At 49.3% G+C, this 15,612-nt stretch overlaps 3 protein-coding genes across 8 annotated transcripts; 2 read left to right on the top strand and 1 right to left on the bottom strand.

Moving 5' to 3' along the window:
- Window positions 1-126: 126 nt before the first annotated feature.
- NDUFA2 (NADH:ubiquinone oxidoreductase subunit A2) lies at window positions 127-2,082 on the top strand. Its single transcript, XM_032847525.1, has 3 exons — window positions 127-276; window positions 398-504; window positions 1,884-2,082. The coding sequence occupies exons 1-3, from the start codon at window positions 176-178 to the stop codon at window positions 1,973-1,975; spliced, it is 300 nt and encodes a 99-aa protein (XP_032703416.1). The 5' UTR covers window positions 127-175; the 3' UTR covers window positions 1,976-2,082.
- Window positions 2,083-2,148: 66 nt separating this feature from the next.
- On the bottom strand, window positions 2,149-13,410 carry TMCO6 (transmembrane and coiled-coil domains 6). Of its 6 annotated transcripts, none has more exons than XM_032847519.1 (12): window positions 7,846-7,993; window positions 7,554-7,666; window positions 5,525-5,640; window positions 5,238-5,421; window positions 4,884-4,988; window positions 4,623-4,708; window positions 4,278-4,394; window positions 3,959-4,070; window positions 3,661-3,847; window positions 3,421-3,515; window positions 2,664-2,831; window positions 2,149-2,419 (listed from the first exon to the last, which is right to left on the bottom strand). In XM_032847519.1, the coding sequence occupies exons 1-12, from the start codon at window positions 7,928-7,930 to the stop codon at window positions 2,306-2,308; spliced, it is 1,482 nt and encodes a 493-aa protein (XP_032703410.1). In that variant the 5' UTR covers window positions 7,931-7,993; the 3' UTR covers window positions 2,149-2,305. The 6 variants fall into 6 exon arrangements, with proteins under 6 accessions (XP_032703410.1, XP_032703412.1, XP_032703408.1 ...); XM_032847518.1 differs by having other exon boundaries at window positions 2,315-2,419; window positions 2,500-2,831; XM_032847521.1 differs by lacking the exon at window positions 7,846-7,993 and adding an exon at window positions 13,304-13,410 and having other exon boundaries at window positions 2,303-2,831.
- On the top strand, window positions 13,192-15,139 carry CD14 (CD14 molecule). Its single transcript, XM_032847523.1, has 2 exons — window positions 13,192-13,231; window positions 13,322-15,139. The coding sequence occupies exons 1-2, from the start codon at window positions 13,229-13,231 to the stop codon at window positions 14,435-14,437; spliced, it is 1,119 nt and encodes a 372-aa protein (XP_032703414.1). The 5' UTR covers window positions 13,192-13,228; the 3' UTR covers window positions 14,438-15,139.
- The last annotated feature ends 473 nt before the right edge of the window (window positions 15,140-15,612 follow it).

Raw genomic sequence — 15,612 nt, 5'->3', positions numbered from 1 at the left:
GGAGAAAATGGAAATAAGCGGAACTCGCCTTCTGCAATGCTTTTAACACATTGGCTAAACTTTACCCCGCCCCCCGTACGACATCTAACTATCGCGGGAACTGGCAGGGCCGCGATTGGCCAGATTGGAAAACTTGGCCGGAAGTCCGAGGGCGGGGAGTTAGGCAGTGGAGGAGATGGCGGCTGCAGCAGCGAGTCGCGGGATTGGGGCCAAATTTGGCCTCCGTGAGATTCGCCTCCACTTGTGCCAGCGCTCACCCGGAAGCCAGGGCGTCAGGTGAGGTGCAAGATGGTGAGCCGGTAGGCTTCGGGGCGCCCAGGTCATGACCTCTACCTCCCGGATGTTTGGGGAGTCTCGCGCGTAGACAGCACGCACGGCTTTCTCTCCCCCTCAATAGGGAATTCATCGAGAAACACTATGTGGAGCTGAAGAAGGCGAACCCCGGTCTGCCCATCCTAATCCGCGAGTGTTCTGATGTGCAACCCAAACTATGGGCCCGCTACGGTGAGCGGGGAAGCGGGCAGTTTGGGACCCCGATAGGAGAACAAGGGTTGGAGAAGAGAAGGTCATCCAGGGTCACACAGAAACCTGTAGGGATCCTGGAACTCGGACTTCGGCCTTGCTTTTGACGTTGTTTCAGATAAACCTACATTCGTGGGGTTGTAGAATGCTGGTGTCTCGAGTAATACCAATATGGAGGCGGGCCCTGTCCTGCATAGGGACCAGGAGCTGTTGGTTTCGTAATTAGAAACGGGGTTCATATTGGGAAGTGATGCTCATTAATTCCCATCGAAGTGGGTCTTTACACATGACGTGTGGTCAGTGCCGTTTCAGGTAGTGTGAGAATCTCAGTAATACAAGCTTATGCTCTGTTGATGTTAAGGTTAATGTTAAGGTCTGCGTTGAGTACTTCCTTGTCTAAATCTCATTTAATCTTCATTAATTATATGAGGGGGTGGATTCTTCTTTTCTTACTGTAGAGGTTAGAACGGTGAGTCAAAAATTTTACCAAACAGGGGCAGGTGCTGGTTCAGTAAGTAGAGCATAGGACTCTTGATCTCTGGGTCAGGAGTTAAGCCCCATGTTGGGCATAGAGCTTACCAAAAAAATTTTTTTTATGAAACATACCTAAGATTACATAGCTAGGATACAATAGCATTTAGCCTTTACACCTGTCCCCCCTTTCTAGGATGAACTTCTACCAGATTTTCATGGCTAGCTCGTTAGAATTCATGTTGTTGTTATTCAGGTCTGAAATTATTTATCACCTCCTTAATAAGGTATTCCCTAGCAAATCATATAACATTATGATTAGCTCCTTTTTATTATATTAAGTTTACCACAGTCTGGAAATTATGGTCATGTTGCTTGACACATAGTAGGCCTTCCTCTAGGAATGTCAGGGCCGGGAGAAAATAAGTCATACCTAACGTTAACTGGTTCTAACAGTGGATAACTGCAATATATGTTAAAAAATGTTTGTAGGAGGAAAAAGCCCGTAGACTAGGGGAGATGGATGCAAATTACTTTAGTGTTTTATACTAGGACTGGCACAGAATTGGCATCCAGCCAAGGCTAGGCCCAGGCAAAGCACTGTTGTGGCTAATAATAAATACCTTACCAGGCCCCTAAAAACTGCCTTGAAATGTCTTCGTTCCCATGGTGGCCACCCAGAATCAGCCAAAATTCTAGTTGGACCTGGGCTTCCTAGATGTGTGAGACCCCCTGGATAAACTCTAGACATCCCAAATATACCTTGGTCATATCTCTGTACTACTTTTCTCACCCTAACAAGACTGTAAGTTGAAGACAAAGACTTTTATTAATATTTTGGTAGTCCCACGGTGTATACTAGATATTTAGTCCCTATTCTCTCTCCCCAGCATTTGGCCAAGAGAAGAATGTCTCTTTGAACAACTTCAGTGCTGATCAGGTAACCAGAGCTGTGGAGAATGTGCTAAGTGGCAAAGCCTGAAGCCTCCACTGATTAAGAGCAACAGCCCCACAGTTTGGGCTCTGTTGGACCGAGTACAATGTGAAAAAAGTGTTCTGTTCTGTATAAAGCTTGTGCTGAAAACGCCATCTCTGTATGTTCTTACCCTCATTTTACCCTCTACCCCGTATCACGCAACCACTGAGGCAAAGCAGTTTACTATAAAAATAAAACTTTATTCTGTCCTGGACACAGGAGCAGAGAATATGAGATGTCATTATGGTTCTAAATCCTCAAAAGGGGATCCAGGGGCAAGGAAATTGAGAGGTGGGGGGAGGCGATGAGTTGAATGAGTGATATCCAGAAGCCAGGTCACCTGTGAAGAGCGGTCTTCTGGAGAGCATGCACACGATCCTGGAGCTGTGCCTCTTCCTGATGCTTTTCTAGGACCTGAAGCCCTGAATGCTGCAGAAATGCCTCCACAGTCTGAGGCCAGGGAAAAGGATTCATCACCCGAGTTCTTGTGCCCCAACACTAGATTCCCACAGTCTTACAGGTTAGCCCACCTCTATTTGGAAGAGTGCCTTCCCAACCAGAGGCTGCAAGTTCTGAACTGGAGTCCACATAGGCTTGCCAGGCCCAGAAAAGTGGCTATAGATAGGATGGAAAGGGAAGGGGGCCATGGTGAGACTACAGGCCTCAGAATAGGGGTACCAGGGCCAAAACTCACCTCTGGCCGATAGAGGAACAGCAGATGCAGGAGCTCTAAACTCTGGCCTACTACTTCAGTGTCAGAGGAGGCCAGTGTGCCCATCAAGCAGGGGAGCAAGGGCCCTGGCCATAGATGTTGGCAATAAGCAGGACCCTTCTCTGCCACGTTGCACAGAACTGTGAGCACCTACAGAGAGACATGTATACACAGTCCCCACAAAGGATGAAAACTAAAGACTAATCATAGAACTAAAACATATGGAGTGTTGATCATGTGGTCAGGCACCATGCCAATCACACACATGTTTTGTAATCCTCATAGCTGCCTCAGCACTGCTATTCTCACATTACACACAAGAAAACTAAAGTTCAAGGTGGTAAGCTGATCTGCCCAAGGTTAGTAACTAGTAAAACAGGTTAGGGAGGGGCGCCTGGGTGGCTCAGTGGGTTAAAACCTCTGTCTTCGGCTCAGGTCATGATCCCAGAGTCCTGTGATAGAGCCCCACGTTGGGCTCTCTGCTCAGCGGGAAGCCTGCTTCCCTTCCTCTCTCTCTGCCTACTTGTGATCTCTGTCTGGCAAGTAAATAAATAAAAATCTAAAAAAAAACCAAAACAGGTTAGGGATTCACACCTGACTGAACAGGTTTGGCCCTGAAGCCGTCCACACCACACCACCTGCCAGTCCTCAGGTAAGGGTACTTCTGAGTGCAAAGGCCTGCTCCCAGTGTTTTTACTTTGGCCATAAGATCCAGGACTTAAGTGACCCCAATACCTACCAATACGCTCACCACATTAGAGACCGGCAACAACTGCAAAAGTGGCTTGATCAGATCCATGGAGAGCAAGGAGGTACAGAAACTAGGACTATTTGCTGGAAGGGAAAATGTCAAGGTAAAGTCCCTCAAACAGGGACCTGAATCCGCAACCTGCCCCCAGTCCTACCCACCGCAGCCCAGGCAATGAGGAAGCATTCCCAGAATCTAAAGGTCTAGGCCAAGGCACATTATAGTACATACCAGTAAGGTTGTTGAGGAGCCAAAGGCACTCAGGAAGCAGGCTGGGCTGTTTCTGGACGAAGAACTGCAGAAGGATATATAAGGCCGCCACCACACGCTCATCTTCAAGCTGATTTGACCCTCCCACAACCTCCACTGCTGCTTCTGTTAGCAAGTTGCTTAGACACCGAAGTACAGGGCATAGCAGCTGAAAAGACAAGTTGGGAGTACAGCGTTAAGGGGAAAGGGGTTACCTACATAGTAGGTAGCAAAGTAGGAAGAAAGGTAGCCCAGATCTTGACCTGTCCTCTTCACCTACCAACTCCAGTCCTGCATCCTCAGTTCTCTGGACAGCCCCAGCCACGTCCAATAGCAGCAGCCCCAGAGTGGATAGACCCCCTTGGGAGATAAGCAGGGCATTGTTGACCTGGCTAGGCAATAAAAAGCAAGTACTCAGTCAATCCCACCTTGAGGATGGCAAATGGCCTAGAGTGATGGGTTTCCTGGGGTCCAAGCAGAGAAGACCACAGGAGGAAGAAAACTCACTGCAATTCCAGAAACCAAAGTTCAAAAACCCTAGGGTCTGGAAAGGAGCCCCAGGGCAAGTCTGTGGCACTTTTGCAAATGGTCTGTGTTACCTGCAGATGATGTAGTGCAGGCACCAGGCAAACTCCACAGCAACCCCAGGGTTTAGCTTTGGTCCAGGTTGCAACAGTTGTAGGATATGCTGGGGGAGAGTGGAGCCCAAGACGGAACTGCCAACAGGAGAGTTTTGAGTTGGAACCACAGAAGGCAAGATGCCAGTCATTCTTCCCAAACCCTAACAGCAGGTGGGAAAGTATCCAAATCCAAACCTCTTCCCAGCCAGACACAGAGCTAAAATGTGCACCGGTTTCGGAAACAATACTCAATCTGGTGTCCAGGGGCTACATCATCAAGTAGGTCACACGTGCCTCCACATCTGGAGATAAAATTTTACTTACGGGATGATCATCTCTGGAGCTTCCTTAGCTTGCAGAAGCTGGGACAAGGCATATCCAAGGGCTTCCAGCACAGTCAGATGGGGAGACTAGAAGTAGACAGGGTAGAGATCTGACTCTGGAAGCTGGGTCATAAGATTTCCTGTGACTTTCAATCCCTTAGCACAGGGCAGAGGCTGGAGCTGCCTAAACAAAGCAGGGGGCCATGTAGGGACAAGACAGGGGAGGGCTGCCCAAGGAGGGAAAAAGCAGATGGATGCTCACCTGGATGCAGGCAGCCAAAGCAGGAACAATGCCCTGTGGCAGGAGCCGCCTTCTCACAGCCTCACTCTCCACAATCAGGTTACCCAGTGTATACAGACAGAGCTCCTGAGAGTGGGACAACAAAAGCACGGGGCATGGCCTGTCTCAGGCTAGGGTGGGGTGGGAGAGCAGAGGATGAAGTCTTCCCTTTGATGCTCTGGGTAAAAGGGAGTGGAAGGTGATGGGCATATGTATGGCTATGGACATCAGGGGAAACAAATTTTCTTCTTCCCCCTATGTGCCAGCTCAAACTAAACCCAAAAGCACAGTATTTAAATCCAAGTCAAGAACAAGGTAGGAAGGGAGAGGGCTTACTATAAAGTCTGAGCTGTGACCGGAGAGGTAGGTGAGAAGGTAGGAAGTGGCTGGCAGGCAGGCCTCAGCCACCGCAGACTGCTCGGAATGAGAGAGCTCATGAAGGCACCGAGCGGCCTCTAGCTGCAACAGGGCTCGGTTGCTGGTCAGAAGCCCAACCAGGGTCCGCATGCTGCCCTCCAGCCTACATGAGTGAGTACCAGAGCCCTGCTCAGCCTGTGCCCCATCCCCTCCACACTCCTGTCCATCCCTCAGAGGCCCGGGCCCCACTCACCACCCATACTGACCAGATGAAGGTTTGCTGCGTCTGAGGGTGCTGCAAGCCTCGACGAAGGCTGACCAGAGCTCGCTCTCTCTGCTTTTCATCTGTCCCCCGCTGTGCTAACTGGAGGAACTGCTGGATCTGGAGTGCAGGGTAGGAAGAGGAGTGATGGAAACAAAGTTGCCAGAAAGCAAGCATGAATCCTACTCTGTTCACCTCACCTGTGAGCACTCTAATGCCGCAGCATCCCTAGAACTTGTCATTCAGGCTAATATGGCTAATAAGCATCAATCTTGCAGTAGAGTAGACAAAAGGAGTAATCAGAACTGGGTTTAATACCAGCCCTGTGACTTACTTTATAAGGAACCTAAACCTCAATTTTTCACCTGAAAAATGGGAATAACATATATCCTGCCTTCTTACAGAGTTATTTCAAGGATAACATTTAAATCTTTCAGTCTGGCACAAACTTATCCCTCTAGCCATTCTCCCCACGCAACCTATACTCCAACAGCACCCAGCATAACATGACTTGTTTTTTAATGCTTCCAAGCTTTTGCATGATCTATTCCTTCTGCCTGGGATATCATCCCCAGGTCCTCCACTCCCTTCAGATTTCTGTCCCTCTTTCTAGCTTCCTTTCACAGACTTAAGGGTTTCTATTGTGCCTCATGTTTCCTGCATGACAGGTGGTAACATGCCTGTCTTCTTCACTGGGCTGCTGCAAGTACCACAAAGAAAAGGACTCTCCTCATCTTTGTGCACTTCAGTCCCCAGCACAGTGTCTTGGCATGAAGTAAGCACACAATGAACCAACAAACCAATGGTATAACCTAGACATGAGTGCTTTTGTAAACAATATATGTAAACATAGACAATATAAACAAAGGGGATGCCCAATGCTTGAATGAATAAATCAGCTAAAACTAACCATTTCATTCACTTAGTCAATAAATAATTACCATCTACTATATGCCAGATACTATAGGGCATCTGAGTTTTCAATGACAACAAATAAGACAGGGTCTAGATTCCCAAGGATTTAAAGTCTAGTTGGAGAAACAATAAACAAACAATTAGTATGATTAATATTCTGCAAACAGGCTGTCAAGACAGAATACTAAAAAGGACCCATTTTTAGACGTAGCAATTGTAAAGGCCTTGCGACAAGAAAGACCCTAGCATATTCTTTCAAAAACTGAAAAGGGAGAATTTTGGCTAAGATGAGTAAACTGGCAAGGTTAGAGCTAGGCAAACGTTAGACCATTCATCTAGGAAGGAAGGATTTTTACTTTTTATTTTTTTAAAGATCTTCTTTTTAAGATTTTATTTATTTCAGAGAGAGCACAAGAAGGGGGAGTAGCCAAGTGATAGAGAAAAGCAGGCTCCCTGCTGAGCAGGGAACCAAATACAGGACTCGATCCTAGGATCATGACCTCAGCTAAATGCAGACCTCTAACCGACTAGGCCATCCAGATGACCCAAAGATGTATTTATTTGAGAGACAAAGAGAGAAAGCCCGCACAGAAGAGCGACAGAAGGGGAGGGACAGAGAATCTCAGGCAGACTCCATACTGAGCACGGAGCCCAAGAGTTGGGGGGGGGGGGGGACTCAATCTCACCACCAAGAGCGCATGACCTGAGCGGAACTCCAGTCCGAGACACTTAACCCACTAAGCCACGCAGGCGCCCCAAATTTTGGATTTGTGAGAGACACATCTGACTGATCTATGGAAAATGAACTTCAAGGCGGCAAGCACAGATGCAAATGATCTGTTAGAAGGCTACTGTGTATACAGAGAAGAGGATGGTAGTAGCTGCAATGTTGACCACCTTGAAGACGCCAGAGCTCTTTAAGAGATGAAAAACGCCCAGGACTTGATGTACTGATGTGGGGATGAGGGACACAGTTCTCGAGGATGATTTCCCAGTTTCTGGCTTGGCCCACTGGATGGATGGAGGTACTGAAGGGGCCGCGTTCAGGTTTGGGGACGAGCTCAAAAAGAATTTGGCGCCAGTGGGCGCAGAACTCACCAAGCACCCGATCCCCTCACCTCAGCTTCCCCGAGGATCATGGCCACACATTCCCCTTCGGCTTCCTCCAGGACGTCGTCTCTCAGCAGCCTCTTACTGACCAGCTGCTGCTCCCTCCGCGCCTTCCGCAATGCTGAGGGCAAAGGAGCCGGCTGAACGTAGGAGGGACATCTAGGACCCCCGTCTGCCACCTGGGGGCCTCCTCATCTATCCCCGATTGCCATACCACCTGCCATACCACAGCACTCCTCCGTAGTGGAGGAGCTACGGTACCCCAGCCGGTGTCTTCCCGTCTTCCTTGCCCTCCCGCACCTGCCTCCCGCTCCCGGCGTCGGCACCGTAGCTCCTCCACTACGCAGCCCACGGGCCTGAGGCGGCCCTGCCGTCCTCTCCACATGGCTGAGCTGGAGAAAATTCGCAGGGAGCCCAGAATCAGGAAACCGGCCCCCAAACTAGAAAACGGCACAGACGGCGCAGCTGCAGCGTAGGGCGGAAGAGGAGGAGTGAGTGGGCGGAGCACAGTGCAAAATGGTGGCGGGCCGACCAAAGGAGAGGCGGGGCGAAGAGAGAGTAGATGGGGTGGGGCAAGGGGCAGGGAGGGGCGGGGCGAAAGCTAGAGGCGGGGTAGGACTTGGGCAGAGAAGAGTTTAGGCAAGACTCAGCAGCACGCTCTCCGACTGCGGTTGGTTTTTCTCCCTCCCAGTTCTCTTTTCCAATTCCGGGAAAGAAATTCAACATCCATCCGGACTGCAGCGCGTCACCTTCCGCTCAACAAATACAACCTCCCCAAACCTAACACACTCTAAAGATTTTTTTTTTTTTTAAGATTTTATTTATCTATTTGACAGAGACCACAAGTAGGCCGAGAGGCAGGAAGAGAGAGAGGAGGAAGCAGGCTCCCCGCCGAGCAGAGAGCCCGACGCGGGGCTTGATCCCAGGACCCCGGGACCCGACCCAAGCCGAAGGCAAGAGTCCCTAACCCACAGAGCCACCCAGGCGCCCAACCTAACACACTCTAGACGGACATTCAAAACTATCCCGAGTTTTAGGAATATTTCACCAAAACCTCAGCTCCCACTGGATTGGCATCACCTTACGGAATGTTCTCCACGACAATTATCTCCATTATGCGCGTATGAAGAAAATGAGACAAATATAATTATTTCACTGTTCTGCATAAAAGTGAATCACATTATTTTGGGGATAAAGTAATCCTTAAACCAGATTTGGAGCACCACTAACTACTACATACTGGGGAAACACTGGTGAATTAAAAAACTATGTTCCTCACCTTCGAAATCTGAATTGTGGCAAAGTAAACTTTACATGGTCTAATCACTGCATACCTCTCCAGTCTTCACTGGAGGGGCACCTCGCCTAATTCATCTCTTCTGGGATCTTCTTTGTTCCCTAAAACAAGCCCTCCTCTTTTCCTCCTCCAGGCTTTTGCCCAGGCTGTTGCCCTGCCTACAGAGCCCTATCTCTGCCTGAACACCTCCCCCTCCCCCAAACCAGCACCCTTCCCTTAATTAACACCGCCCTCAAGATCTCAATTCCAATGTCCCCTACTCAGAATTACTGGGCCTCTGTCCCTCAAGATCTCAATTCCAATTGTCCCCTACTCAGAACTACTGGACCTCTGTCCCTCAAGATCTCAATTCCAATTGTCCCCTACTCAGAACTACTGGACCTCTGTCCCTCAAGATCTCAATTCCAATGTCCCCTACTCAGAACTACTGGACCTCTGTCCCTATCATAAGAGCCTATAGCACCATACACTTTCATAACCATTTTTACTGTCGTGAAGTTACAGTGTATTGTTTGATGTTGTCCTCCCCAAATCACATTCACAGCTCCAAGAGAGTGGAGTCCTGGTAGCAGTTAAGCATTTTTATTGGAGGGGGTGCCTGGGTGGCTCAGACCGTTAAGCATTTCTCTTCGGCTCAGGTCCTGGGATGGAGCCCCACATCAGGCTCCCTGCTAGCAAGGAGCCTGCTTCTCCCTCTTCACTCCCCCTGCTTGTGCTCTCTCTCTCTCTCAAATAAAATAAAATCTTTTTTAAAAAAAGGAATTTTTATTGGAGGTCTCTAATTTTTAGAAAGCTATTATTTAGGGAAATATATGAGTAAGAACAAATCCAAGAAAGGGAACTGTTCTCAAATCAACTTCCTCTGGTAGTCTGTGGTTAGGATTTGGCACTTTCAAACCAACTTTCTTTCCTAGAATTTAATTCCACCTCTTGGAGTTAATCACCTTTAATCTGGGACTCCTGGGTGGCTCAGTCAGTTAAACATCTGCCTTTGGCTCAGGTCGTGATCCCAAGGTCCTGGAAACGAGTCCCCACATCAGGTTCCCTGCTCAGTGGGGAGCCTGCTCCCCCCTCTGCCTGCCACTTCTCCTGCTTGTGCTCTCTCTCTCTGTCAAATAAATAATTTTTTTTAATTGCCTTTAGGAGCGCCTGGGTGGCTCAGTGGGTTAAAGACTGTGCCTTCCACCTAGGTGGCTCAGTGGGTTAAAGCCTCTGCCTTCAGCTCAGGTCGTGATCTCAGGGTCCCGGAATCGAGCCCCGCACTGGGCTCTCTGCTCAGCGGGGAGCCTGCTTCCCTTCTTCTCTCTCTCGGCCTGCCTCTCTGCCTACTTGTGATCTCTGTCAAATAACTAAATAAAAATCTTTAAAAAAAAAAAAAAAAAAAGACTCTGCCTTCGACTCAGGTCATGATCCCAGAGTACTGGGATAGAGCCCCGCATTGGGCTCTCTGCTCAGCAGGGAGCCTGCTTGCCTTCCTCTCTCCGCCAGCCTCTCTGCCTACTTGTGATCTCTGTCAAATAAATAATTAATAAAATCTTTTTAAAATAAAATAAAAAATTGCATTTAATCACTTCCACAGATCACCTAGTTAAATATCTGCAGACCATTATCCTGCCGCCACATCTCTCCAGGCCCAGCATCCATCCAGCACTGGGACAGCCATTTACTGAGCAACTGCTCAGAGCACTATGCACTGGCTGGGTATAGAGTCTGAGTCTTTTATCTCCTTTGTCATGGGACAGGCTGCTTCTAACACCTACATATTTCCCCTGGTGGGGAAGGTAAGACAAGTCTCCAGGCAAAATATCTGCCCAGACAGTTACAGCTGCCCACCCAGTTTTTTTGTACTTGTCTTCCCAACGTCGCGGTCGAGCCTGTAAAAAACAGCCCCACGTCCTAATACAGAGCTAGCTGTTCCTTTCTCCACAGCTCCCCCAAGTCTTTAGTTTCTCCTCTGCGAGTCCTCTTCCCTATGGACTGTAGTCTGCATCTGTGTTTGCCTCCCCGCTCCTACCAGAGTACTTGAGGGATGGTGCAATGGTCATGTGTGTGTCCCTGGGCTTTGTACCAGCCCTGACATTTGGTAGACAAATAATAGGTATTTGTTGAATCAAGGCGTGAGTTGGGGATCCTTGCAGAACCATTATTGCCCCTCTTTGCTTGGAACTGTCATCCGAAGTACCTCCCTTAGAATGATAGGATTTGATAAGGAGCCAGGCTTCAGTGGTCTGAGTCTTCTGAATGCAGAGGCACTGATGAAGAACATAAAAATCAGGACTATTCTTAATAGATGTGGCTCTGTAGTCACAGACAAGTACTATCATTATCTCCATGTTACAAATCAGGAACCCAGAAATCTGAGGCGCAGAAATTTGCCCAAGTATTATAACCTCAGTGGTAGAACTGGGATTCCAAGCCTGGCTGTCTGACCACAGAGTCAGTGTATTTAACACTGAACTATAAACTCACATTCTTGGTCCTCGGGGATGTTCCAGTGACCCGGCCTGGCTGGTCTTAGGGCACGGATCAGGGTATCAAGACATGCCCAACAAGATACAAAGGGAGCAGTGAGGTCTAATGAAACCTCCTTGTTTGGAATATGGACAAAGGTAAAGCCATTTATTTAAAAAATGGGAGAAGTGAGAATTCAAACATTTTTAGTATAGCTCTTGCCCCAGAATCTACAGATGAAGAACTGTGAGAGTGGTTGTGAAAACACAGCCCCTATTCACCCTCTGGGACACGTGGGGTTTTTTTGTTTGTTTGTTTTTGTTTTTTGTTGTTGTTGTTGTTTTTGGCAAAACAGGTGAGTTACTAATTAATCCTCATTCAACATAGGTCCAACCTTTCCTCCCAGGATGTAGGAACTGTGTTGCGGGGGAAGGGCAGTGGAGAGCTAGGCGCAAGGAGGAAATCTGGGTTTGAAATACCTGTTTCTCAGTTTCAGGGCAAGGAAATGGAAACTGCAAGAAGTGGAACTATTTGGCCAATGTGTCTCTATTAAAGACCTCTTTAAGAAAGCTATTATTTTCTGGGCACCTGGGTGGTTCAGTCAGTTAAGCACCTTGTCTTCATGATCTCAGAGTCATGGGATTGAGCCCTGTGTGGGGCTCCCCACTCAGCAGAGAGTCTGCTTCTCCCTCTGCCCCCAACCCCAGCCCCTGCTGGAGCACTCTCTCTCTCTCTCTCTCTCTGTCTCTCTTTCTGAAATGAATACATAAATCTTAAAAAAAAGAAAGATAGAAAGCAAGCTGGGGCATCTGAGTGGCTCAGCCGGCTGAGTGCCCCACTCTTTGTTTCAGCTAAGGTCATTATCTCAGGATCCTGGTATCGGGACCCTCAAAAGGCTGGGTGCTGAGCGAGGAGTCTGTTTGTCTCTCTCCCTCTGCTCCTCACCCCACCCTCTCTTTCTCAAATAAAGAAATAATCTTTAAAAAAACAAAGCTCTTACTTTTATTTTTTTAGGTTTTTTAAAAAATTTATTTGACAAAGAGAGAGATAGCGAGAGGAGAGAGCAGGAACGGGAGGAGAGGGAGAAGCAGTCTCCCCACTGAGCAGGGAGCCCCACATGGGGCTCAATCCCTATCCTGAGATCATGATCTGAGCCAAAGGCAGCCACTTAACCGACTGAGCCACCCAAATGCCCCCCCGCCCCCAAAATCAAAGCTCTTACTCTCTTAATAATCAAAGTTTTAAAAAAAGAACAAGTCAACAACAACAACAAATCATAAAGGAAGGGGTTGTTCTTCAGACCAACTTCCTTCCCTTGAACCTCAATGGTATTCCTTAGAGTCAACAGAGGAAGTTTGCAATCTCCTCCACAAAATACCTAGCTGCACTCTCCACCCTCAGTCTCTGGAAGCTGTCGTGGGCAACAGCTGAACATGCGAGGGTATTCAGGGGATTGGATTTGGGTGTTGGTAAGTTAATAGTAACCCAGACGAGGGAAAAGTTAAAGAAACTACCCCAGTTGATTCCGTGGGATAAAGGCAGGGGGAGGTGAGAGTCCTGGCCTGAAGCACTGGGGATTTTTCTTTCCCCAAAGCTAGTAAACAAGCCTGGGGTATCTGACTCATCAGGATACTGCCTGGGGCATTGCACTCTAAATGCCCTACAAGATCCTTCCTGTTACAGTCCTGGCAACATCCTTCATTGCAAAACTTCCCAGAAGGGTACCGCAGGGAGTAGTTGGGTGGCAGAGAGGTGGGGAGTGACCAGGGTTCATAGAGAAAAGAAAGAGTGATATCCGACGGTTACATAAACTCGCAGGCCGCTCAAGAGCACAGCTAGGTGTGTGAAGCCTAGAAACAGGTGGGTGCGGCTGTACAGGAAAGCAGCTCCTCCCTGAGCCCGCCAGGACCGAGAGTCCCGGAGCACCAATAGACCATGGTGAGTGTACGGTCTTGGGGCCCAAAGGGAACTACTCAAGGAACCCCAGGCACTGACTGGGGCAGTCCTGACCTCCGCTTTCTTCCTTAGGTGCGCGCGCCCTGCTTGCTGCTGCTGTTGCTGCCAACGCTGTGCGTCTCTGAGGTGGTACTAGAGCCCTGCGAAGTGGACGACGAGGATTTCCGCTGCTTCTGCAACTTCACGGATCCGCAGCCCAACTGGTCCAGCGCCTACCAGTGTGTAACTGCCGTCGAGGTGGAGATCCATGGCGGTGGCCACAACCTGGAACAGTTTCTAAAAGGCGCAGACACAGACCCGAAGCAGTACGCTGACATACTGAAAGCTCTGCGCTTGCGGCGGCTCACAGTGGCCTCTGCGCAGGTTCCTGCTGTGCTCTTGGCCGCCTTCCTGCGTGCGCTGGTGTACTCCCGCATCAAGGAACTGACGCTCCAGGACCTGGAGGTAACCGGCGGGACGCCGCCGCCGCTTCTGGAAGCGACTGGGCCTGCGCTCTCCACCCTCACTCTCCAGAACGTGTCGTGGACAGCGGGAGGTGCCTGGCTCACCGAACTGCTGCGGTGGCTGAAGCCGGGCCTCAAGGTACTGAACATTGCGCAAGCACACTCGCTTGCTTTTTCCTGCTCACAACTCCCCACCTTCCTGGCCCTCACCACCTTAGACCTGTCTGACAATCCCCGACTGGGCGAGCACGGACTAACTGCAGCTCTCTGTCAGCACAAGTTCCCGGCCCTCCAGACTCTAGTTTTACGGAACGCCGGGATACAGACGCCCAACGGCGTGTGCTTGGCGATGGTGCGGGCGGGTGTGCAACCTCAGCGCCTAGACCTCAGCCACAACTCGCTGCGCGCCACCGCCCCAGGCGCTCCTGTGTGTGTCTGGCCGAGGACACTGAACTCTCTCAACTTGTCCTTCGCCAGGTTGGAGCAAGTGCCTAAGGGACTACCGGCCAGGCTTAGCGAGCTTGATCTTAGATGCAACAGGCTGACCAAAAAGCCTCGGCCAGAAGAGCTGCCCACGGTGAGTAACCTGACGCTGGATGGAAATCCCTTTCTGGACCCTGAAGACCCCAACTACCAAGAAGACCCTATGAAGTCTGGCGTGGTCCCAGCCTGTGCGCATTCGGCCCTGGCGGTGGGGATGTCAGGAACCTTAGCGGTGCTTCAGAGGGTGGGGGGCGTCGCCTAGGGCCCACGAGAGACACGAATGAATTGGCTCAGACTGCCCTGGCTCCAGGGAAGCCTTATCCGGACGTCTTAACCAACCAACCCTCTGCCCCAACTTCATTAAAATCTGAAACAAGGAGATAGGTGTCATTCACTCAATGGGTGTCTGTGATCTGCTGGGGCACAGTGCTGGCTGTGGAATCCATTATATTTAGCTTTCTTCATCCAAATCCCCTAGAAACCTGAGAATAGAACTTAAAGGGTGGAAGAGGCAGGGAGTGTTTCCTGTCTAGAGCTGGGTGTGAGAAATGGGGGTTTCTGTTCAATCCAGCTTTCTGAGATTACTTACACCCATGTTAAGGTTGTTTGAATGGTAAATATGCCAAGGAAGATACAGAATGTTTCCTCTCTGGTGCATTTCCCAAGAGCCAGCTGCTCCCCCTTTCAGAAGTAATAAAACTCAGAGTTACATGCTTATTCTCTCTCTCTCTCTCTCTCTCTCTCTCTCTCTCTTTCTCTCCCCAACTCTCCATGGAGAAGGGACAGCTCTACCACCTGTCTCACATAAGTTCTGAGTTTCCTAATTTCAGGGCTTCTCTTCTGCTGTGTAAAGCCCCTCCGCACACACAGGTACACTGGCTTTCACTGTGTCATCTAAAGGGGAATTTATGCATGGAGGACGGTTGCAAGATGCTGTCATTAAGCAGTCTGTCTCTGAACCAGATATCTTGTGTGTATAACTGTTTCTGGCTGGATCCTTAATTTGCAAATAGGATAATAGCTTAGACACTTCACAACATCTTAGACCTCTCACAGGGCAAGTAATGACATGTGCCTTCCAAACCACATTTTCTCAGAGACCGAGGACATCAGCCAAGAGGTACTGTTCCTTCTAGGAGTCCCTTCTTTTTTTTTTTTTTTTAAGATTTTATTTATTTATTTGACAGAGAGAGATTGCAAGTAGGCAGAGAGGCAGGCAGAGAGAGAGGAGGAAGCAGGCTCCACTGAGCAGAGAGCCTGATGCGGGGCTCGATCCCAGGACCCTGGGATCATGACCTGAGCTGAAGGCAGAGGCCCAACACCCTGAGCCACCAAGGCGCCCCTAGGAGTCCCTTTTTTACATTGAGGAGGCAGCCATATGCATCAGAGAGCTAGACACCTGCCTCACAGAGGACCTGGAAGAGGGATGGAGAAGGG

Source organism: Lontra canadensis, unplaced genomic scaffold, assembly GCF_010015895.1.
Source record: "Lontra canadensis isolate GAN:19392208 unplaced genomic scaffold, GSC_riverotter_1.0 scaffold189, whole genome shotgun sequence".
NCBI classification, from domain to species: Eukaryota; Metazoa; Chordata; class Mammalia; order Carnivora; family Mustelidae; genus Lontra; species Lontra canadensis.
Note: the sequence above shows the minus strand (reverse complement) of the source record. Positions and strands in the feature narration are given on the sequence as shown.